This window comes from Hydra vulgaris, chromosome 14 (genome assembly GCF_038396675.1).
Source record: "Hydra vulgaris chromosome 14, alternate assembly HydraT2T_AEP".
In the NCBI taxonomy this organism is placed as follows: Eukaryota; Metazoa; Cnidaria; class Hydrozoa; order Anthoathecata; family Hydridae; genus Hydra; species Hydra vulgaris.
Window position 1 is genome coordinate 1,987,501 of NC_088933.1, and position 19,486 is coordinate 2,006,986.

Genomic DNA, 19,486 nt, shown 5'->3' on the forward strand with positions numbered 1-19,486 from the left:
TTCTTCGATCATTACCTTACCATTAGAATCAACATGGACGTATCGTATCATCTGACTCATTTGTTCTTTCTTTGATATATCAGGAGTGCAGTCGAATAAAATTGTGTAGTATTTTGATTTTTTAATTCTAGATATGATTTCGTTTCTAGTTTTATCACCAATTGATTTTATTATTTCATTTTGAATAATGGGTGAAAAATATTAAACAGAGCCTTTTTTATGTTTTTCAATACGTTCTTTTAAAGTTCTATTATAATGGCTAGCAAATTCTATCAAATTTAAAAAAATTCCACAATTTGGATCTCCAATTTTTTCATTTGAACCTCTAAGAGCAATATTATTTTTGGCGCAGAATAGAATAGCATCTACAACGATTTTTAATATTTCACGCCATTCCATTTTTTCTTCATTAATTAAATTAATTAAATAATCATCGAGTGTGTTCCCTGATCTTATATTTGTTTCCATCACTTTCCATTTTACATAATTGTTTCTGTGATCAGATGAACTTTCATGTTGTGGAATAACAGGATGAAGATGTCGTCAATTACGGAATCCTTTATGGGGGTCTGTAATATTATGAGATTTGTGGCCAAAAAGAATACAAGGAAAACAAAATATTGCGTTTTGATTAATAGAATATAACAGCCATTTTCTTATAACTATTTCTCCATTAATATGTTTCACATAAAACCAATCCTTTGTAAATTTTCGCCCTGTATTGTCTGCTGATATAATGGTATTAACGTTTACATTATTGCCTTGTTCTGGACCATGCTTGACAAGGGGATATATTACATTATTTGAAATAGCAGGCCAAGAATTTGGGTCGTTGTAATTTAGCATTATTTCTTGTGGAATAATATTGACGTTTGGTGTAATAGATGGCAAATTTATAACAATATTTTCAATTTCAACAATAGTAGTACATGTATTTTCGACATTTGTACTTTCGACATTTTTATTTTCGGCATTTGTAATAATATCATTATGATCAATTAAACTTATAGGTTGCAATAGTAGCACAGCATCTTCATCTTGTAAATCAGAACTAGGTCTAGATATATTAGTTTCTTCAATTTTTGGATTTTTTTTAAGCCATTTAGTAAATTGCTGCGACATTGATTTGCATTCTTCTTGTTTTTGCTTGTTAATTTTTCTTTTTTGAGCGCCCGATAATTGTTTTGACATTGTTTGACTAGATAAAAATAATAATATTAAATATAAATTTATGGTTTATCTCTGGAGCTACTAGATTACCAGATATATCGAAAATAAAAAATTGCAAAAAAAAATTTATCGGTAAATTGAAATATGTGCTTGACAACGCTATCTTACGATTCAAGTGTTTTATTAAGTTTTTATTATTTTAGAAAGCTTACCTGATGATTTAGTTTAATGTAATTAGTAGAATAATTGGCTTGATGTGGTTTAATAATTAGTTTTTTTATAGCTATTTTTAACCAATCTATATTTAAATAAAACAAACTTACGATGTTTTTATAAACGAGTATATTTTAAATTCTAATTGGAAATTATAAATTGTAATAATGTGTCATTAATGTGTCATTAATAATGACAATAAGTTTTTTTATGTTGCTTTGATTAAAAATGAAAATTGCTTCACACATTTTTTAAATTCACCACATTACTACACACACAATACGTTTTATTCTATTGCCCACCAGATATCGTTGATTGAATTCGCGCCAAAATATTACAATTTGGAATTGGAAATGAATATAGAAATTTTAAATTGCAGTATAGAATTAAGTAGCACTGTATTGAAATACAATACAGTGCTACTTAATAGGAAAAAAAAATTTTAAAAAATTAAAAAAAAAATTAATAGAAGTATTTATTAATAGAACAAATAATTTTTCGTCAGTTTAAAGTTCCATTTCACGGCCGCCTAATCTACGGGCCCTGTGCAAGTGCACCTGTTGCACCTGCCTAGTTACGGCACTGTGTATGTGTGTATATTTATATGTTTGTGTGTGTGCATTTATATATAAGTATGTGTGCAAGTATATGTGTATATGTGTGTGTGTAAGTATGTATATATATATATATATATATATATATATATATATATATATATATATATATATATATATATATATATATGTGTGTGTGTGTGTGTGTGTGTGTGTGTGTGTGTATGTGTAAATATATATATATGTATGTGTATATGTATGTATGTGATGTGTATATATGTATGTGTGTGTATGTATGTGTATATATATATGTGTGTGTGTGTATGTATGCATGTGTCTGTGTGTATGTGTATGTTTATATATATACGCATGTATATATATATATATATATATATATATATATATATGTATATATATATATATATAAATATATATATATATATGAATGTGTGAGTGTATGTGTGTATGCGTTCATGTGTGCGTACATATATATATATATATATATATATATATATATATATATATATATATATATATATATATATATGTACGCACATATGTATATGTACGCACATACATATATATATATAAATATATATAGATCTATAGTTTGTTGGCTTTAGGAAGAGCGGAAGGAAAAAAGTGATTCTTACGCCAACACATACGTCACTTTTAATTACTTTTGACTTTCGTCCAACATTTCCGTGTTGGACGAAAGTAAAAACCATTAATTTAATTACAAATTAATCGTTTTTTAAAAAAACCACAAAAACTCAAATTTAATTGACCAGAATGTTTTTAAAAACATTCTGAATGTTTTTATAACATTTTGAATGTTTTTAACAATATAAACAAAGTTTTTATTTTTATTTTTTTTAATAAAATGTTTTTATTTTTATTTTTTTTAATAAAATGTTTTTATTTTTATTTTTTTTCTGTAAATCATGCGCGGAGTGTTGCTACATCGACTATCTTATAGCCTGACTCGCAAGGGAGTGCTGCTACATCGACTGACAAATAGCCTGACTCGCAAGGGAGTGCTGCTACATCGACTGACAAATAGCCTGACTCGCAAGGGAGTGCTGCTACATCGACTGACAAATAGCCTGACCCGCAAGGGAGTGCTGCTACATCGACTGAGGGTTTGGTTGGGGCAGGCAGTCTATCATTATTAAAAAAAAAAAATTCCGGTCTTGCATTTTAATTTTTACTTTTTGTCAACAAAATATCGAAAAAACTTTCGGACAACATCTAAGGGTTGTATATATATATATATATATATATATATATATATATATATATATACATATACATATATATATATATATACATATATGTAGATATATATATATATATATATATATATAAATATATATATACATATATATATATACATATATATATATATATACATATATATATACATATATACATATATATACACATATATATATATATATATATATATATATACATATATACATATATATACACATATATATATATATATATATATATATATATATATATATATATATATATATATATATATATATATATATATATATGCGTATATATATATATATATATGCGTATACATATATATATATATATATATATTTATATATATATATATATAAATATATATATATATTTATACATGTTATACATTTTTTGTAACAATAATTTTTATTATTATTATTGCTATTATTATTGTTAAATTTTGATAAATACTAGTGTTGTTCCTTATTAATATTGTTTTATATCATTATATAAATATATTCCTTAGAGTTACTACTGTCATTCATATTTTTTTATTATTAATATCAATTTAATTTGTATTTACTTTATATTATTATAATAAATGTTATTATTAATGTTATTTTTTTTATTATTGCTAATATTATTATTAACCTGTTATTATTACTGAAATTATTTTAATTTATAGTTATTATTTATATTATTGTTATTGGTATTATTTTATGTGGTTAACGTTGTTATATAACTTTTACAGTTACTTTTATTTCTTCCTTTTCTTACAATTATCACCTTTTATCTGACTTTACTTTTCTTTTTATTATCACTATTTATTATTATTAAACTTGATAGGTGTTTACTTGAGATTAGTATCATTACTATTTGTAAATATCCTTGATGTAAGATCTATATTCAGAATAAATTTTATTTTATTTGATTTGATTTTATTTATTTTGAATCTTTTTAAATTTTCTCGCGTCATTTTTAAAATTTTTGTTTATACATGTTTATTGTTTGCATTTATGCTTTTTTGATATGTATGTGGTAATAAGTGCTTTATAGTTGTTTCATCATTGTGTTTTTATAATAATGTAAAGTGTTTTTTATTGTTTGTGTATGTGTCAATATGTGTTCTATAATTTTTTTTCAAAATGTGTTTAAATATGTATATAAGGTATATATTTAATATACCTTATATACTTTATATACATATTTAAACATATTTATTGTGTTTAAAGTTGGTCCATATGTTTATATTATGTTGTTTCAAAGTGCTGTGACTTTGTAAACGTGTAGAGTAAGATTTGTCAACTTTGCCAGCCAATTGATGTACTTTTAACAGAGGGTTACACGATAGTGTTTAGTGTCAAAAAGTACATAATAATGTACTTTAATAACATTTTGCTTAATGTTGTTACTTATGTTCTGTTAAATATGAATTTTATCTTACTTGAGTTATGTTATAAACGTATTAAATTAACTTTTGGTGTGTGCCATTGTTGTGTGTTGTTGCTGTAATGTTTTTGTTGATAGACATTTTGCTTATTTACTGTTTGTAGGTTGTGAGCACATTTTTTATGTATAACTTTATTTATTATTTTAATTTTTTTTTTCATAGTTTTTTGATAAATATATCTGCCATTTAATATTGCTATAAAATGTGTTTATATGTGTTATATAGAACCATATTTGTTTATAGTTGTATGTATGTTAAAATTATGTTGTTTCCATGTTTTCAAAGTGTTGTGACTTGGCATTATGTTGAGCAAGATTGATAACCTTGCCAGCCAAGCGGTGTACTTATAGCAGAGGTGTGACTTGGCAGCATTTAGTGCCAGGCGGTTTTACTGCTTTAGAGGTAGTTTGTGTTGTCTAGCCTTTTTTTAATTATTCTGAAAACACATAATGTCTGTTAATGTTTAGCGTAATATGTATGAGAAAGTATGCAACCTTGATCTTTAAATCTAGGGCATTTTAATGTTCTAAATTTGAAGTAATTGAATAACCAATATTGAAAATAAAAGCAAATATACTTTTATGTGTTTATATGTTTAGTAAAAAGATAAATATAGTAAACTTTAAATTGGTTTTCTAATTTTGTCATATTTTAATTTGGTTTGTTCTTTTTGTTGGATTTTAGGATCAAGGGTGTAAATATTCTATTGTTATGTGTTATTGTTGTGATGTTTAGTGTTGATAGACTGCTTGGCTTACCTTCACGTTGGTGTCTATTGTTAAAAATTAATAATTGGTAGTTTCATTTTTGGAACTTACTGCTTTTATTTGTTTACTAAAAGCCATACCAACATTTTGCTAAAAATGCAATTTATATCTTAATTTGATTTTCATGTTTTTTAGTATTGCTAATCCTTTTGTACATGGAAACAGATTTTATAATTACATTTTCGATAAATGTTTATATTAACTGCCATGTCAACATAGGTTACTATAAATAGGTAAATCAATTTTGAGTGTTTATGTGGTATTTTTTTTTTTTTTTAATTAATTTTTTGTAATTATGGTATCATAATACTATTATTTTTTTCTTTAAAATTTATGATTGACGCATTTATACGATTTATTAAAAAAAGCCTGATTTCCTTTTATTGTAAATTTTTGTCAGATAAAATGATATAAATATATGCAATTCAATATTTTTTTAAATTTCTCTATTTTATGCCTAATAATTTGTTGTATGTAACTTAAGGGATGTTTTTAAAGAAGGGTTGCAACTAAAAACAAATTAAAAACCTTTAAATACATGGAGAGTATTGTAGTTTTGCGCATTTGTCAAATACCAAGTTACTTAAATTTTATAACAAGTTTAACTAATTAATTAGCTTAGTTTGCATTTGCAACACTTTTGAGGTAAGAAAAAGTTCTTATATATGTTAAATTCTTATATATATTAAAAAGAAAAAATTCTTAAAAATGTAAATCATTGTTTTACATTTTATTATTTTGGTAAAAGGTCTTCATCAAAAACTTGATTACTCTTAATAAAAATAACTTTACTTTCCTGGCCACCATTAAGGCAAAAACGAGGAAGGGAGGTCCTTTATTAGTGTCAAAATATTTACGAGAATTAAATTCCAAGTACCAAAAAGAATTTTTAGTAAATGGTAGCAAATTACCGTTTACTAAAAACTATTGAAACAAAGAGGCCATACAAATAATATAAAAATGTTCTGTGTTGAACAGACTTAACAAGACCCGGGTGCGGTTAGCTTGGTTTACAAACATGAAATTATGTCACGTTAAAAACTATGAACGTAACGTAACCTTAAAAAGCCAATTTAAAACATTTTTGGTAGCTAAATGTGATTGTGCATTGTAAGTATAAATGTGATGGTATAGTAAAAAAAACTATTTTAAGATTTTTTAGCTCATAAAATGGATTTAAGACTTAATTGATTGCGGTTAAACCGCAATAAATAACGATTAGAAGGCTATATGGCCCAGACAGAATATGCGACATAGATATCAAATTTTTATTTTATAATGTATTGTATTTTACGTCTGATGACGATCTGTGCTAAAACAGGTCGAAATATGACAAAAAAGAAAAAATTAGTACGATGCTGTTTTGATGTTTCATAACTTATTATATATTTACGTACTTTAAGAAATGTCGCTTATAAACTTAAATATCAAATTTGTATTTTACACATTCACAAAAAATGGAGACAAATTGGCTCTTATGTCCAGATATGTTTACTGCACATTAGGGTGTGTCAATTTTTTTTTTTTTAAATATTAAAAAAGAGTAGTGAAAAAATGTAAGTTTACGATTAGTTAACTACAGGGAAACTTTCAAAACCAAATTCTAATAAGTGCTAGCTCGGTAACTTTTGATTTCAATATTTCACATTTTGGGTCGTTTTAGATGTTAGTCATTATATTTGTTTATGAAATAGCGCTGATAACTTTTTTTATCAATTCACATAGTGTACGTCGTACACCATGCATAGGCGTAGGAAAAGAGTAAAAAAATGAAAAAGTATCTATAACAATAAAGGTCGAAGTTTTTAGCTATTTAAACATATTTGAAAGTCTTTATCTACTTCCCTACAGTTTTTACTAGGGTTGCCATATCTTTTCTGCTTCTATTTCGTGACATTAAATGTCTACCTACAAGCTGAGCACGTATATATGACTCTCTTCGCTCATGTGTGTAAACATGGCTTGCAGCTTCAGTTACCAATTTGACACATCTTTCAACTGACTGCGTATGAGAATTCCAGTGAGGAACTTCCATAGGATAGTTTAAAAACTCTTTGATTGTGGCAGATGTAAGAGGGCAGGTAAGTGGAGGCTCAGTAACACTTAAATTCCATGTTATAAGGTCTGATAGCTGTTTAGCATTAGGATTTATTTCTGGTGTTCTTCTAACTCTGAGACTACCATCTCCAACTTGAGTTACCACATCTCCTATTCCTCGTATAGTAAGAATTCTGTTTACAGCTTCTTTTCTTTCTTCTGCATTTTTGCTGCAAAGCATGGATGGTAAAATTGCTTCAGAATGTGCATACCACGCTGATTGTCTAATTGTTGGCATAACGATATCTAAAACATTGTTACTCTGAGTTCTAAGTAACTCTAATTGAAACAAGACATGTTTAGGTCCTTCAACCCAACTTGAATGAACTTTTATATTAAACCAGTTAGGTGTATAAACACTAACAATAAAATTCACAATTATTTCTAAATTATCTAGATTTGTACCAGTAAGGCCATGATTAGACACCCAAATTCTGCAAAATCGAAGTGCTGTTGTTAGCTATCTACTGTGACAAACTGGTCCAATTTCCAGCATTGCTAACTTGATTGGCAGATCTCCAGTCTTTATTGCTTGACAAATTTTACAAGCATAACTTTGGTCAGTGCTTAAATCCTTTACAATCTTCTGACTAAGATAAATCAAAGGAGGGCCTAAATTTATTTTAACAAAGTTGGCATTGATTTCAATCCTAGTTGCTGTGTCAAGCATTTTCCCAAGTGGTCCTGACCATATATTAGGAGAAAGCATTGGACCATCTAAATGTTCAATTAAATGTCTTAACCCTAATTCATCAGTATGTAGATCACAAACAATCCAAACTAATCTTCTATTTAATTTTTTTTCTACCCATTGCATGACTCCGCCCGCCCAACCAGTATTGACATTTGTGCTATCTCCTCCAATAGCCATGAGATTTTGATTTTGATTTTTCCTGTTTAACCAGTCAACTATGTGATCTGCAATAACTTCAGCTTTCTTTTTATTATTGTTCATATCTGGAACAAAATGAAAAAGATAGTCACCACCAGGGTCTTTTACAACAGAGTAATGTTCTTCTTTAATCAGACTAGGAAAACTTCTTTCATTTACCTCCATAAACATTTTTGTGGCATCTATTCTCCCGTCAAAAAAAAGACATGACACAGGGTTTTTTTCTAGGTCTACCTCAAACTGATTGTTTAATTCTTTTGCCAATTTTTCCTGAAAAATTAAATAAATTGTTTATATTTTTAATCTGTATTTAAACTAATATTGTATACAATTAAGAGTTTTAAACTTACTTGCTCAATATGTGGCAATAAAAGAGATAAGGATTCATTCTTGTGCATGCAATCGATTTGTTCTATTTGATTGAATGTTTCATCTGACTTTAAAATAAGTAATATATATATATATATATATATATATATATATATATATATATATATATATATATATATATATATATATATATATATATATATATATATATATATATATATATATATATATATATATATATATATATATATATAATATATATATATATACACATACATATGTTTGAGTATGTGATGTAGTTGTTCAAGCTTTCTACTTAAGTAGTTACCTTATCTTCTTTATTTACTTTCATTGTTCTTTGTTTTATGTTGTTTTATTTTAATTCTTTTGAATTCTTTCCTATCTGCACCACCAATATGGAAAGTTCCAAAACTGCCAATTTTAGTCCTCTGATAGTGGATGAACTGAAGCTCTAAAATCGGTATTTTTTCATCTCTCTTACATTTACACTTTATATGAATTTTTTCTATACATTCTGAATCACATTTGTACTCTGTACAAAGGATTAGTTTACATTTGCAAAATAAGATGTCCACAAGATTGTCTAACTTTAAACTAAATCTTTCTTTTTCAGCTTTTTTACCACGTCCAATACTAAAATCAACAGCTGATTTCCATAAACACTTAAGTTTTTTGAAAATTGTTTTTTCATGAATAATAACAGGATATGTAAAAAGTGCATTTGCTTTCAACCATTGGCCAAGTAAAGCGGGTAACATATCAGTAACTAGATGATCTACAGTATAGTTCCTAACATTTTTATCATTAATTTCTCTTAAAAATATACCATATCTTAGCATATCTCTAGCTGTTGGAAGCTCAGATGTATAAAGTTCTTTTCCACTTCCTACAAGATTGCTCATTTTAATAGATAATGCATTCCTTGTTCTTTTCAATGATATATTAAAAATAACTAGATGTCTAACTTCCGCGTATTTTTTGAAGCAAAAATCGGCCATTATGGGGGGCAAATTTAAAAAATAGTAAATCACGGTTGTTTGGATCAAATAATATTCGATATTTAATATTCAAAATTTATAAATCATGGTTAATTCTTGTGCTGCAGCTGGTTGCACAAATAGAGCAATGAAAAACGACAACAGAGCATTTCATAAATTTCCAATTAATAATAGGGAACTCTGTAAAAGGTGGATTGTTGCTATAAAACGTGAAACATTTATTCCTACTGAGCACAGCCGCATATGTAGTGATCACTTTTTACCTTCAGATTACAGTATACCTGATTTTAATAACAAGCCTAAATTAAAACCTTTTGCTGTGCCATCTGTTATTATTGATTCAAAACCAAAAGTCAAAAGAAAGTTTAGTTCTATATCGCCACAAAAAAATAAAAAGAGACTCATTAAAAAAGTTTCAGAAACAAGCAATCACCATCACATCGATTTCCATTCGGATATAAGTGATAACAATAATGTTGCTGCTAATAGTAACGAAATTTATATTAATAGTGTTATTTTAAAAACAACAGAGAGTATTGATTGCCAGGTGGATATAGATAGTAGCTTTAATATTATCGAAAGTAGTAACAAAATTATTAATGATGATACTATTATTTCTAAAAGTACATTATTGACAAATGCAAGTCCAACTAAAGCAAAATTAAAGGCAAAAATTAAAATTCTTAAACAAAAGTTGCGACGAAAAGAAAAAAAATAAATTCATTAAAGGTTATGCTAAAAAATCTAAGCAAAAAAAAATTGTTTCTGACGATGCTGCTAATATTCTTTGTGAAAACTTTAGTGGATTGACTTTTGATATTATAAAAAATCAGTTTAAAAACAATACCCCACTTCCAAAAGGGCATAGGTATACTGATGAAATTAAAAAATTTGCCATAACTCTGCATTTTTACTCACCTAAAGCATACAATTTTCTACAGCCTGTACTTCATTTACCTGCTTCAAGCTCTCTAGCCAACTGGACTTCCTCTGTAGATTGTGAACCTGGTTTTTTTGAAGATGTTTTAAGTTATATTAGTATAAAAGCAGATACTGACATTAATTATAAAGATAGTGCATTAATTATAGATGCAATGGCAATCAAAACATCAATTCTATACGATAAAAAGACAGGTCGATTCATTGGATTTACAGATTATGGAAAAGATATTGTTGCAATTGAACCAGATACACCAGCTACAGAAGCATTGGTATTTATGCTGGTAGGATTACGAGGTCATTGGAAAACACCTATTGGCTATATACTGTGTAGTAAAATAACAGCTGAAAACCTTTCATGTCTTATTAAAAAAGCATTAACAGTTTCCTCTGATAAAAAAATTAATGTATGTAGCATTACATTTGATGGTGTAAATGTTAACTTTAATTCTGTTGCATCACTAGGATGTACATTTGGGAAAAGACAAGAAAAAATTAATGGAAGATTTACTTTTGAAGGCTATAATCACTACTTGTATGTAATCCCTGACCCAAGTCATATGCTAAAATTAGCTAGAAAGGCATTATGTGATTTAGAGGTACTTAAGGATTGTGATGGAAAATACATTAAATGGAGTTATATAAAAGCTTTATATGAAATACAGGAAGAAGAAGGATTAAAATTTGCAAATAAAATCTCAATAAAACATATTTATTTCCAGCGTCACAAAATGAATGTTAAGTTTGCTGCACAAACACTTAGTAGTTCAGTTGCAGATGCAATTGAATTTCCGATGTTTTCCAAACATCCAAATTTCAAGCATGTTGAAGGAACAATAAGTTTTATAAGGGTCATCGACAAATTATTTGATATGCTGAACTCTAAAAATCTTTTTTCAAAATCGTATAAGAAAGCTCTTTTTTTGAATGATTATCCTTATTGGAATGCAACTTTTGATCAAATAATAAACTACTTATCAAAGTTGACAGATGTTAATGGTACTCAATTATTAAAACATAGGAGAAAAACCTTTTTTTGGGTTAATTGTGGCTGCAAAAATGCTTCAACACTTAGCCTATGAGCTTTTGACTTTAAATGTTCATCCTTTTAAATTTTGCCTAACATACAAGTTTTCACAAGATCATCTTGAGTTACTGTTCTCTTGTATTTGTGGAATGAATGGATTTAATAATAATCCAGATGCCCTCCAACTTAAGTCATCTTTAAAAAGAATACAATTCTATTGTAGGCTCAAAGCATGCAAATTGTTTAACATTTGAGGATATTGCAAATGGCTCTATTTTTGCATTAAAGTGGAGTAAAAAATATGCAATTTATTCAAATCCTGAAACAGATTTTTTAAACTTTGATATTGATATTGTTACAATTCAAAATTATCTTGATAATACCTCTATCTATAAGGAAGCAATACTAGGATATATATCTGGATTTATTGTAAGAAGATTATTATCAAAGATAACATGTTCTGTGTGTGCAAACTCACTTATTTCCCAAAACAATTTTGTGGAACATTCTTATGGAACATCAGTTTTTTCATTGATTAACATAAAAAATAGAGGTGGGCTTATTGCTCCAAGAAATGATGTTATACAAACTATAATAGTATGCGAGAGTGTTTTCAAAATTTATGTCTGCGGTGACAATTTTAAAAAACCAAAAATGAATGTGGAACAAAACCTAAAACTGAAAATGATTTATGAAGTTAATAAAATTATTAGTGAAAAACGTTTTTTTAAAGACCTAAATGAACACGATGCTGAGTATGAAGCTGTCACTGAAGACATGCATTCCACACAGCTGATAAAAATGTTAGCAAATGACTTTTTTAAAATCAGACTGCAAAGATATGGCCAATTATATACAGAAAAAGTTTTTAAAAAATCAATGATTGGTCTACGTCAACAATCTAATAAATTAATTACATTTAAAGGCTTATAACATAAATATAAAATAAACAATATAAAAGGATAATAAATTACTTAAAAATTCAGTTATAAATAAAAATATTAAATTAAATTTTATTAACTGTTACTTTTCTTGATTTGTTATTTATATTGAAAGACTCTTATTTCAAAGGAAAGATATTCTTTATATACCTGAATACCTATGGAGCTTTTTTTGTATTGAAAACCTTACTAGATTATAACATAACATTGAACGAAATTTATTTAATTATTGAAGGTAAATCAATTATAGAAAAAAGTAATAATGATTTTTATGATAACAAGAAGTTTCTAACCATAAATAAAATTCTAACATTTCTAGAAGGAACCTCTAAGTTGTGTCACACAGAGCTTAGTTAATAGTCAAAACAGTTTTATAAAATGTTTCATTACAATTTTTGACTCTGTTTACCTTGCAGTTATGTTATAATACCTCCTAGCATTACTGCAGAGGGTAATTAATGACTAACAGGTGCATAAAATGTTTATATATAGATTATAGATTAAAATCCAACTAAATCTAAGATTTGAGTTGAATGTTAAATTTTAAAATCAAAAAAACATGAAATAAGTATGATTTTGAAATGTTTAACAAAAAAAAAGAGCATATTTTACTTAATTATTAAATTTTAAATCAAAATAACATCAAATTTTTCAGATATCTGTGTATCGATTTTTTATTGATTACATTAAATTAAACAATCTTAAGCTTCGTATTTGTTTTGTTTTGATAAATAGCGTGAAGATTTTGCCCCCCATAATGGCCGATTTTTGCTTCACTTTTTCTTATGCCGATTTACGGCAGTTAGACATCTAGTTATTTTTAATATATCATTGGTTCTTTTTGACATTTTTATGTCGAAATGTTTCCGGAGCTTTCCTTTTGGTCCGTATTTATGACGTATTAATTACTTTTCAAAGAAAAAAATGAAAACTTGCGAATTATTGGTAATAACCAAAATAAGTGAATTAAGAATCAAAATTTACCAAGCAAGCAATAAAATGATTTCATTTTTGAAAATATTACTTTTCTTATAAAATGTCGAAGTTATATTTTTTCACTACTCTTTTTTCGAAATTATAAAAAGTTCATTTTACCTTAAAAATCGACACACCCTACTGCACATATTAGTAAATAAACTAATTGGTTGCGTAATGAGTTAGACGCATTGATGAATCTTAGGCATTGAATAAAATTGATGATTTATTTATAAATAGATGAGTTATTTTTGGCATTGATTAAAATTGCTAATCATCATTATGTAATTAATTGAATATGCTAATCGTAATTTAATTTGTAATAATGTAATGCAATAAGTTAAATGCGGTTTTACTTTTTTGTTACTCTTGGTTGTTTTGTTACACTTAGTGATGGACAGTTTTGTTTTGCGCTGTTAGTTTTTCTTCTGTTTTGGAATTTTGACATTAGAATTTCCAGACTTTTAAAAAAGCACGTTTCTATTATATCTGCTTTAATACATCTTATCATATCTTTCAAGTAAGTTATATTCTGTTTAATCATTTTAATCGTTTACATTTTTTTATATCTTAACATGTCTATTACCTTATTAAATTTGTTTTTAAGCATATTTCTTTTTATTTTTTATATCGAATTAATAGAATGTCCCAAATTGTTGAAGATGAAGGTTTGTATTTATTTAGATGTGGGCAATTCCACATCAAATCACCCAGTCCATTGAACCATGTGTCTTCCTTTTGTGTTATATTTTGACACATTATTCCTAATTATAAAAAATATTGCATGCAAAATTTCAGTTTAAAATGTTTAGCGGTTGACAAGATATTGCAATTTTAATACTGACCTGGTTTCCCAAAATGACCCGGTTTTCATAACACTCTGAAAAAACATTTTCCTTAAAATAATAAGAAATAAAAATGGCAAAAACATGAAAATGAACATATATAATGTTTTTTTGATGCTGAATTCAATAAATGTACTTAAAATGCTCAAATATAAAAAGAACATGCATAAAAATTAATAAAACAACTAGTTTCTATAAACCAACTTTGTGGCCCAATATCTCAAAACACACCCATCAAAAAAATTTTTTTTTTGCTGTTAATATTTTCAGCTGTTTATAATCTTACTAGGCACAAAAAATCTAACTGGAAAAACAACTAAAACATACGGAACTTTAATTTCAAAGATGTATTACTTTTTCAAGAAATTCCCAATAAAAATATTTGTAAATAAAATAAAGTTAATCGTAATTTAAAAAGTTACTTAAATATACAAGATTTGTAAAGGTATCAAAGATGAAAGTTATTTTGACTGTGTTTGTAATAGTTTACAATATTGCTCCCATTTTACTTGTACTTCCTTTATTTCAGCATTTTCAAACACATAGTTTCTACCAGAACTAGAGCAAGCTTGTGGAACAGATAGTTTTTTCAATATGTTGGTGTTTGGAATAAAACAGTAGTCGTCTCTTTTAGGCCAGTTAAAACAGATTGATGGACCATTTGGATGAAGAAACTTAACTTTAGCATCAACTTCTTTTAAGTTGGTTTTAGTTACAATACCGATCCACCACTTATCATCACAGACTACAGCGACATAACAACCTAAAGTGACAGTATCAAGTTGAGATATGTCTTGTTTCTTTTTAAGATTGTGGATTATTGTATAATTAGTGTCTGTACTACACCTTTTTGCCCCAACCTTGTTATCTCCAAGATGTATAAATTGATGAAAGCTACGAGTACCAGGTAGAGTTGTTACACCAGTGTACCTTTCTTTTTGCTCTTCACGTTGCAATTGTAAGTCCAATCCCTTTATGCTAATGAAGTTAACAACTTTGATTTTATCAATACAAAATTCATACATAGCTTCTGATGTGAGAATTTGGTTTCTGTATGGTCGTTTTAAACTTTCTTGTGCTGTTAATCTTTTTACAGTACCACCAATCCCATCGCATGGTGACTTTCAGTGGGACGTGGCAAAAAAGTTCCATTCAATTTTAAGGCAAAATTCGCTCTCTAGTTGACATAGATTGTAAAAGCTTTTACAATTTTTGTACTGTCCTGTGCAACCATTAGTGAATAAATGTAATTTGGACAGATTGGAAAATTTTATTTTTAATATTGGTATGATTAGTTGGAATATTTTGTACACATAAGTTACATCATGTATAATGTCATCTGATATAAAACAGTAAGAAATATGTTTCAGTTCACCTTTATCATCTTTATAGTATATGACTAATGGATGTAAAGAACATTGTTGGGTGTTCCAATGATAGCTCTGTATTTCATCTTGGACAACAAAAGCATAATTTTCAGCAAAGTCGCCAATAATGATAATGTTTGATTGATCCATATATTGTTTCAGTTGGTTAAGGTACTGTGATTGAGAGTGAGCAATAAAAGAATGAGCTTGTAGCTTTTCAAAACAAGATGCTAATAGTTCAACAAACGTTGGAACATCAGCTGTTAAACTTAATAGTGTTGCACGGTCAGTAGTTTGCCATTGCTTGTAGTGTATCTCAAAATCATCTTCGTATTCTCCAAAAATCTCATACAAATATTTGGTGAGGGGTTCTTTACCAGGACAATCATCACACTGTGCAAGCATGCATTCTTTGTTTTCTACTGAGCAAACGGTTTTTGAAAGTAAGTCCTTATACTTTAGTCTAATATTTAAAGCATCTACTAGCAATATGGCATTTTGGTGATAAGAACAAACACAAACAGAATGTGTACCACTTGCACCTGGCAAAATGCACCACTTTGGTCTAAGTGAAGCAAATTTTGAGTAACTTATTTGTATTTCTGGATTGTTTTCTTTGTATAATAAATATAGTTCCTTTAAATTACACAAAAGCAGTTTTTTTTGTTTATGGACGTTCTTTTGAATGCTAACATAATCTTTTTTTCCAGGCATAGTTCTAGATAAATCGCTTGAATCATAAAAAAGTTTAACAGAATCTTCTATTTCTTTTTGTAAGACTTTCCCTTTATACAAAGGTGAGATAGCCAACAATCCTTTTTTATTAAAAAGTTGTCTAGCCTTTTTTGCTTGGTATTCTGTAACTGCAAAGTTATTTTGTACTTCTAATATTGACCAACTTGGGGGTGCCAGTGTTAGAAGTTGAACAATAGTTCTTTTGTCAGAACATAGAATTTTTTCTTTTATCAAGCTCATAATTTCATCAAAGTTTTCAGCCTTCTTTTTAATGTCATTTGGTTCATAACACAGTTTTGAGGGAACATTGAATTGACTTTCAGTTTTTCTAGTAAGGTTACTTACCATTTCGTTGATGCGCGCAACTTTTCGCTTTCCTTCTGAGAGTATATGTTTTGATGACTTTGAATGAGATTTTAGAGGAGATATATTAAAATTTTCAAGTTCTTCATTGATCTCCTGTCTTTTTGATTTGAATGATGATATTAGAAAATCTTCATCTTGTTCACCCTGACTTTGCTTCTCTTCTTTAAGATCTGCTTTTTTGGCAATCTTTTGCTTACAGGGTTTGCAAAGTTTCTTCCCAGGAGCAATATTTAAGCTACTTCTCATCATGTCTTGTGACTCATTTATCGTAACTACTCTAAGATTTTCTAAAAGTAATTGAATTGTATATATAATTGCATATAGCTTTATGTATTTTGTATATAGTATAATTGTATGTATAGTTGTATATAGCTTATCTGCACAATTGTTTAAAACATTGTTTATGTTTTGGAAAACACAAATTAAAAAAATGTATATATTAAAATACTTAAATTCCATTTTTACTTACTTGTAATTTTCTTTGTATGTTTTTTGAATGGATTACAGCATGCTTTCTGCCATATAGGATACATTTTCAAATAATTTGTAGCATGTTTTTCACATAATGTTGTTAAGTTTGATAGTTCAATGTTACAGCGTAATGATATAGCTATTTTTTCTTCGTTGCTTAAAGTTCCAATAACATCTTGTTGGCCTTTGCATGCATCTGATGGCATTAACCCAATAGAACACATCTTATAATAAACTACTTTGTATAAATGTATTTCCTAAAAAAAAGAGAATTCTCCTACTTAATTAAAAGAATTCTCCTACTTAAATAAAAGAATTTTCCTACTTAATTTTTAGTAAAAAAAAAAAATTTAATATAGAAATAATTCAAACCTTTTCAGAATCCCACTGTTGTATAATTTTTTACACTGATAGATATTGTTAATTTTCTTTATAGATATATTTATATATATATATACGATTTATATATATATCAAATTGTTAATTTTTTAAAATTTAAATAAAATTTACGAATGCTTTTTTTAACTGAACTTTTTATAAACTAGTTATTATAAACTTTTACAAAAGTTGTCAAAATTTTAAAAACAAATGCACATCCATATCACACTAATTCAGTTTTTATATAAAACAAAACAGGATGTTTTTTTCAGTTGTTAAGTTCAAATAACTAAGTTATCATATAATTAAGACTTCCTTAAATATAACAAAATTGTTTTTTTTTTAAGGAGTCTTTTAACTAAATATAATATTTTACAGAATTCTATTTGAAAGTTTTTTAAAATAGCTTATTGAAAATTTGATACATCTTTGAAATTAAAGTTCTGTATGTTTCAGTCGTTTTTCCAGTTAGATTTTTTGTGCCTAGTAAGATAATAAACAGCTGAAAATATTAACAGCAAAAAAAAAATTTTTTTGATGGGGGTGTTTTGAGATATTGGGCCCCAAAGTTGTTTTATAGAAACTAGTTGTTTTAATAATTTTTAAGCATGTTCTTTTTATATTTTAGCATTTTAAGTATATTTATTGAATTCAGCATCAAAAAAACATTATATATGTTTATTTTCATGTTTTTGCCATTTTTATTTCTTATTATTTTAAGGAAAATGTTTTTTCAGAGTGTTATGAAAACCGGGTCATTTTAGGAAACCAGGTCAGTATTAAAATTGCAGTATCTTTTCAACCTCTCAACATTTTTAGCTAAAATTTTATATGTTAACTTTTCTTTTTAAGATGCAACAGCCAAAGAGGTTTTGAACCCATGGTTCAAAATTTTCAAAATTTTGGGTGATTTGATACGGAATTACCCATGTGTATTATGCCACTGATTTGTACCATGTTACGTAGTTAGTTCCTAAATATATGTTTATTTTTAGTCGCTGAATTACTAAGAAGTAAGTTGTTCCATTTTGTTATAATTAAATGTTATAAATTGCAGTTCGTATAGGTTTGTTGATTTAAAGTAACTTTACAATAATTAAATGGTTTAGATGAAAATTTTTGTAAATTAATTCAATCCAGAAAGATTAAATATTTATTTAATCTTTAAAAATAAGTAATTAAAGAGGTTTAAGAAAGAATCGGCTTCAATATTTGTTTGCTTTTCTGTTTAGATGACAACAGTTGGAGAAATATTAATAAGTAGTTCTTTTCTTTTTAAAAAAGGAAAAGAATTACTTATTAATATTTCTGTTTTTTTTTTGAAATAGGTTTAAAATTTCAGGTTTTTAAAATCTTATATATTATAATCTTAAATATTTTTAATTACTTAAAAAATATATCTATGTTAAATTACACCAGGTTGTAGAAAATAGTTATAGTTTAATGATAAGGTTGTAGACTGTTAGAGCAGATTAAAAAGATCAAAGATCTATTTAATAAACTACTACCAAAGTGAAAATTTACTATCAGTTTGTTTTTCTGTTTAGTTGACAACAATGAAGTGAGAGGTAGTAAGTTTAAAAGGATTTTTAATTTTTTATAAAGTAACTAAAATGTTTTTTAAAATTTTGTTGTTGACTTTAAAGTAAAACAGTAGGTTTTTATAATTTTATACAATAAGCCCAAG

At 26.9% G+C, this 19,486-nt stretch overlaps 1 protein-coding gene across 1 annotated transcript; it reads right to left on the reverse strand.

Annotated features, from left to right (window-relative positions):
* Window positions 1-14,814: 14,814 nt before the first annotated feature.
* LOC136090720 (uncharacterized) lies at window positions 14,815-17,854 on the reverse strand. Its single transcript, XM_065817584.1, has 3 exons — window positions 17,794-17,854; window positions 17,420-17,678; window positions 14,815-17,237 (listed from the first exon to the last, which is right to left on the reverse strand). Exons 2-3 carry the CDS (start codon window positions 17,643-17,645, stop codon window positions 15,607-15,609), a joined length of 1,857 nt encoding a protein of 618 aa, XP_065673656.1. The 5' UTR covers window positions 17,646-17,678; window positions 17,794-17,854; the 3' UTR covers window positions 14,815-15,606.
* Window positions 17,855-19,486: the final 1,632 nt, after the last annotated feature.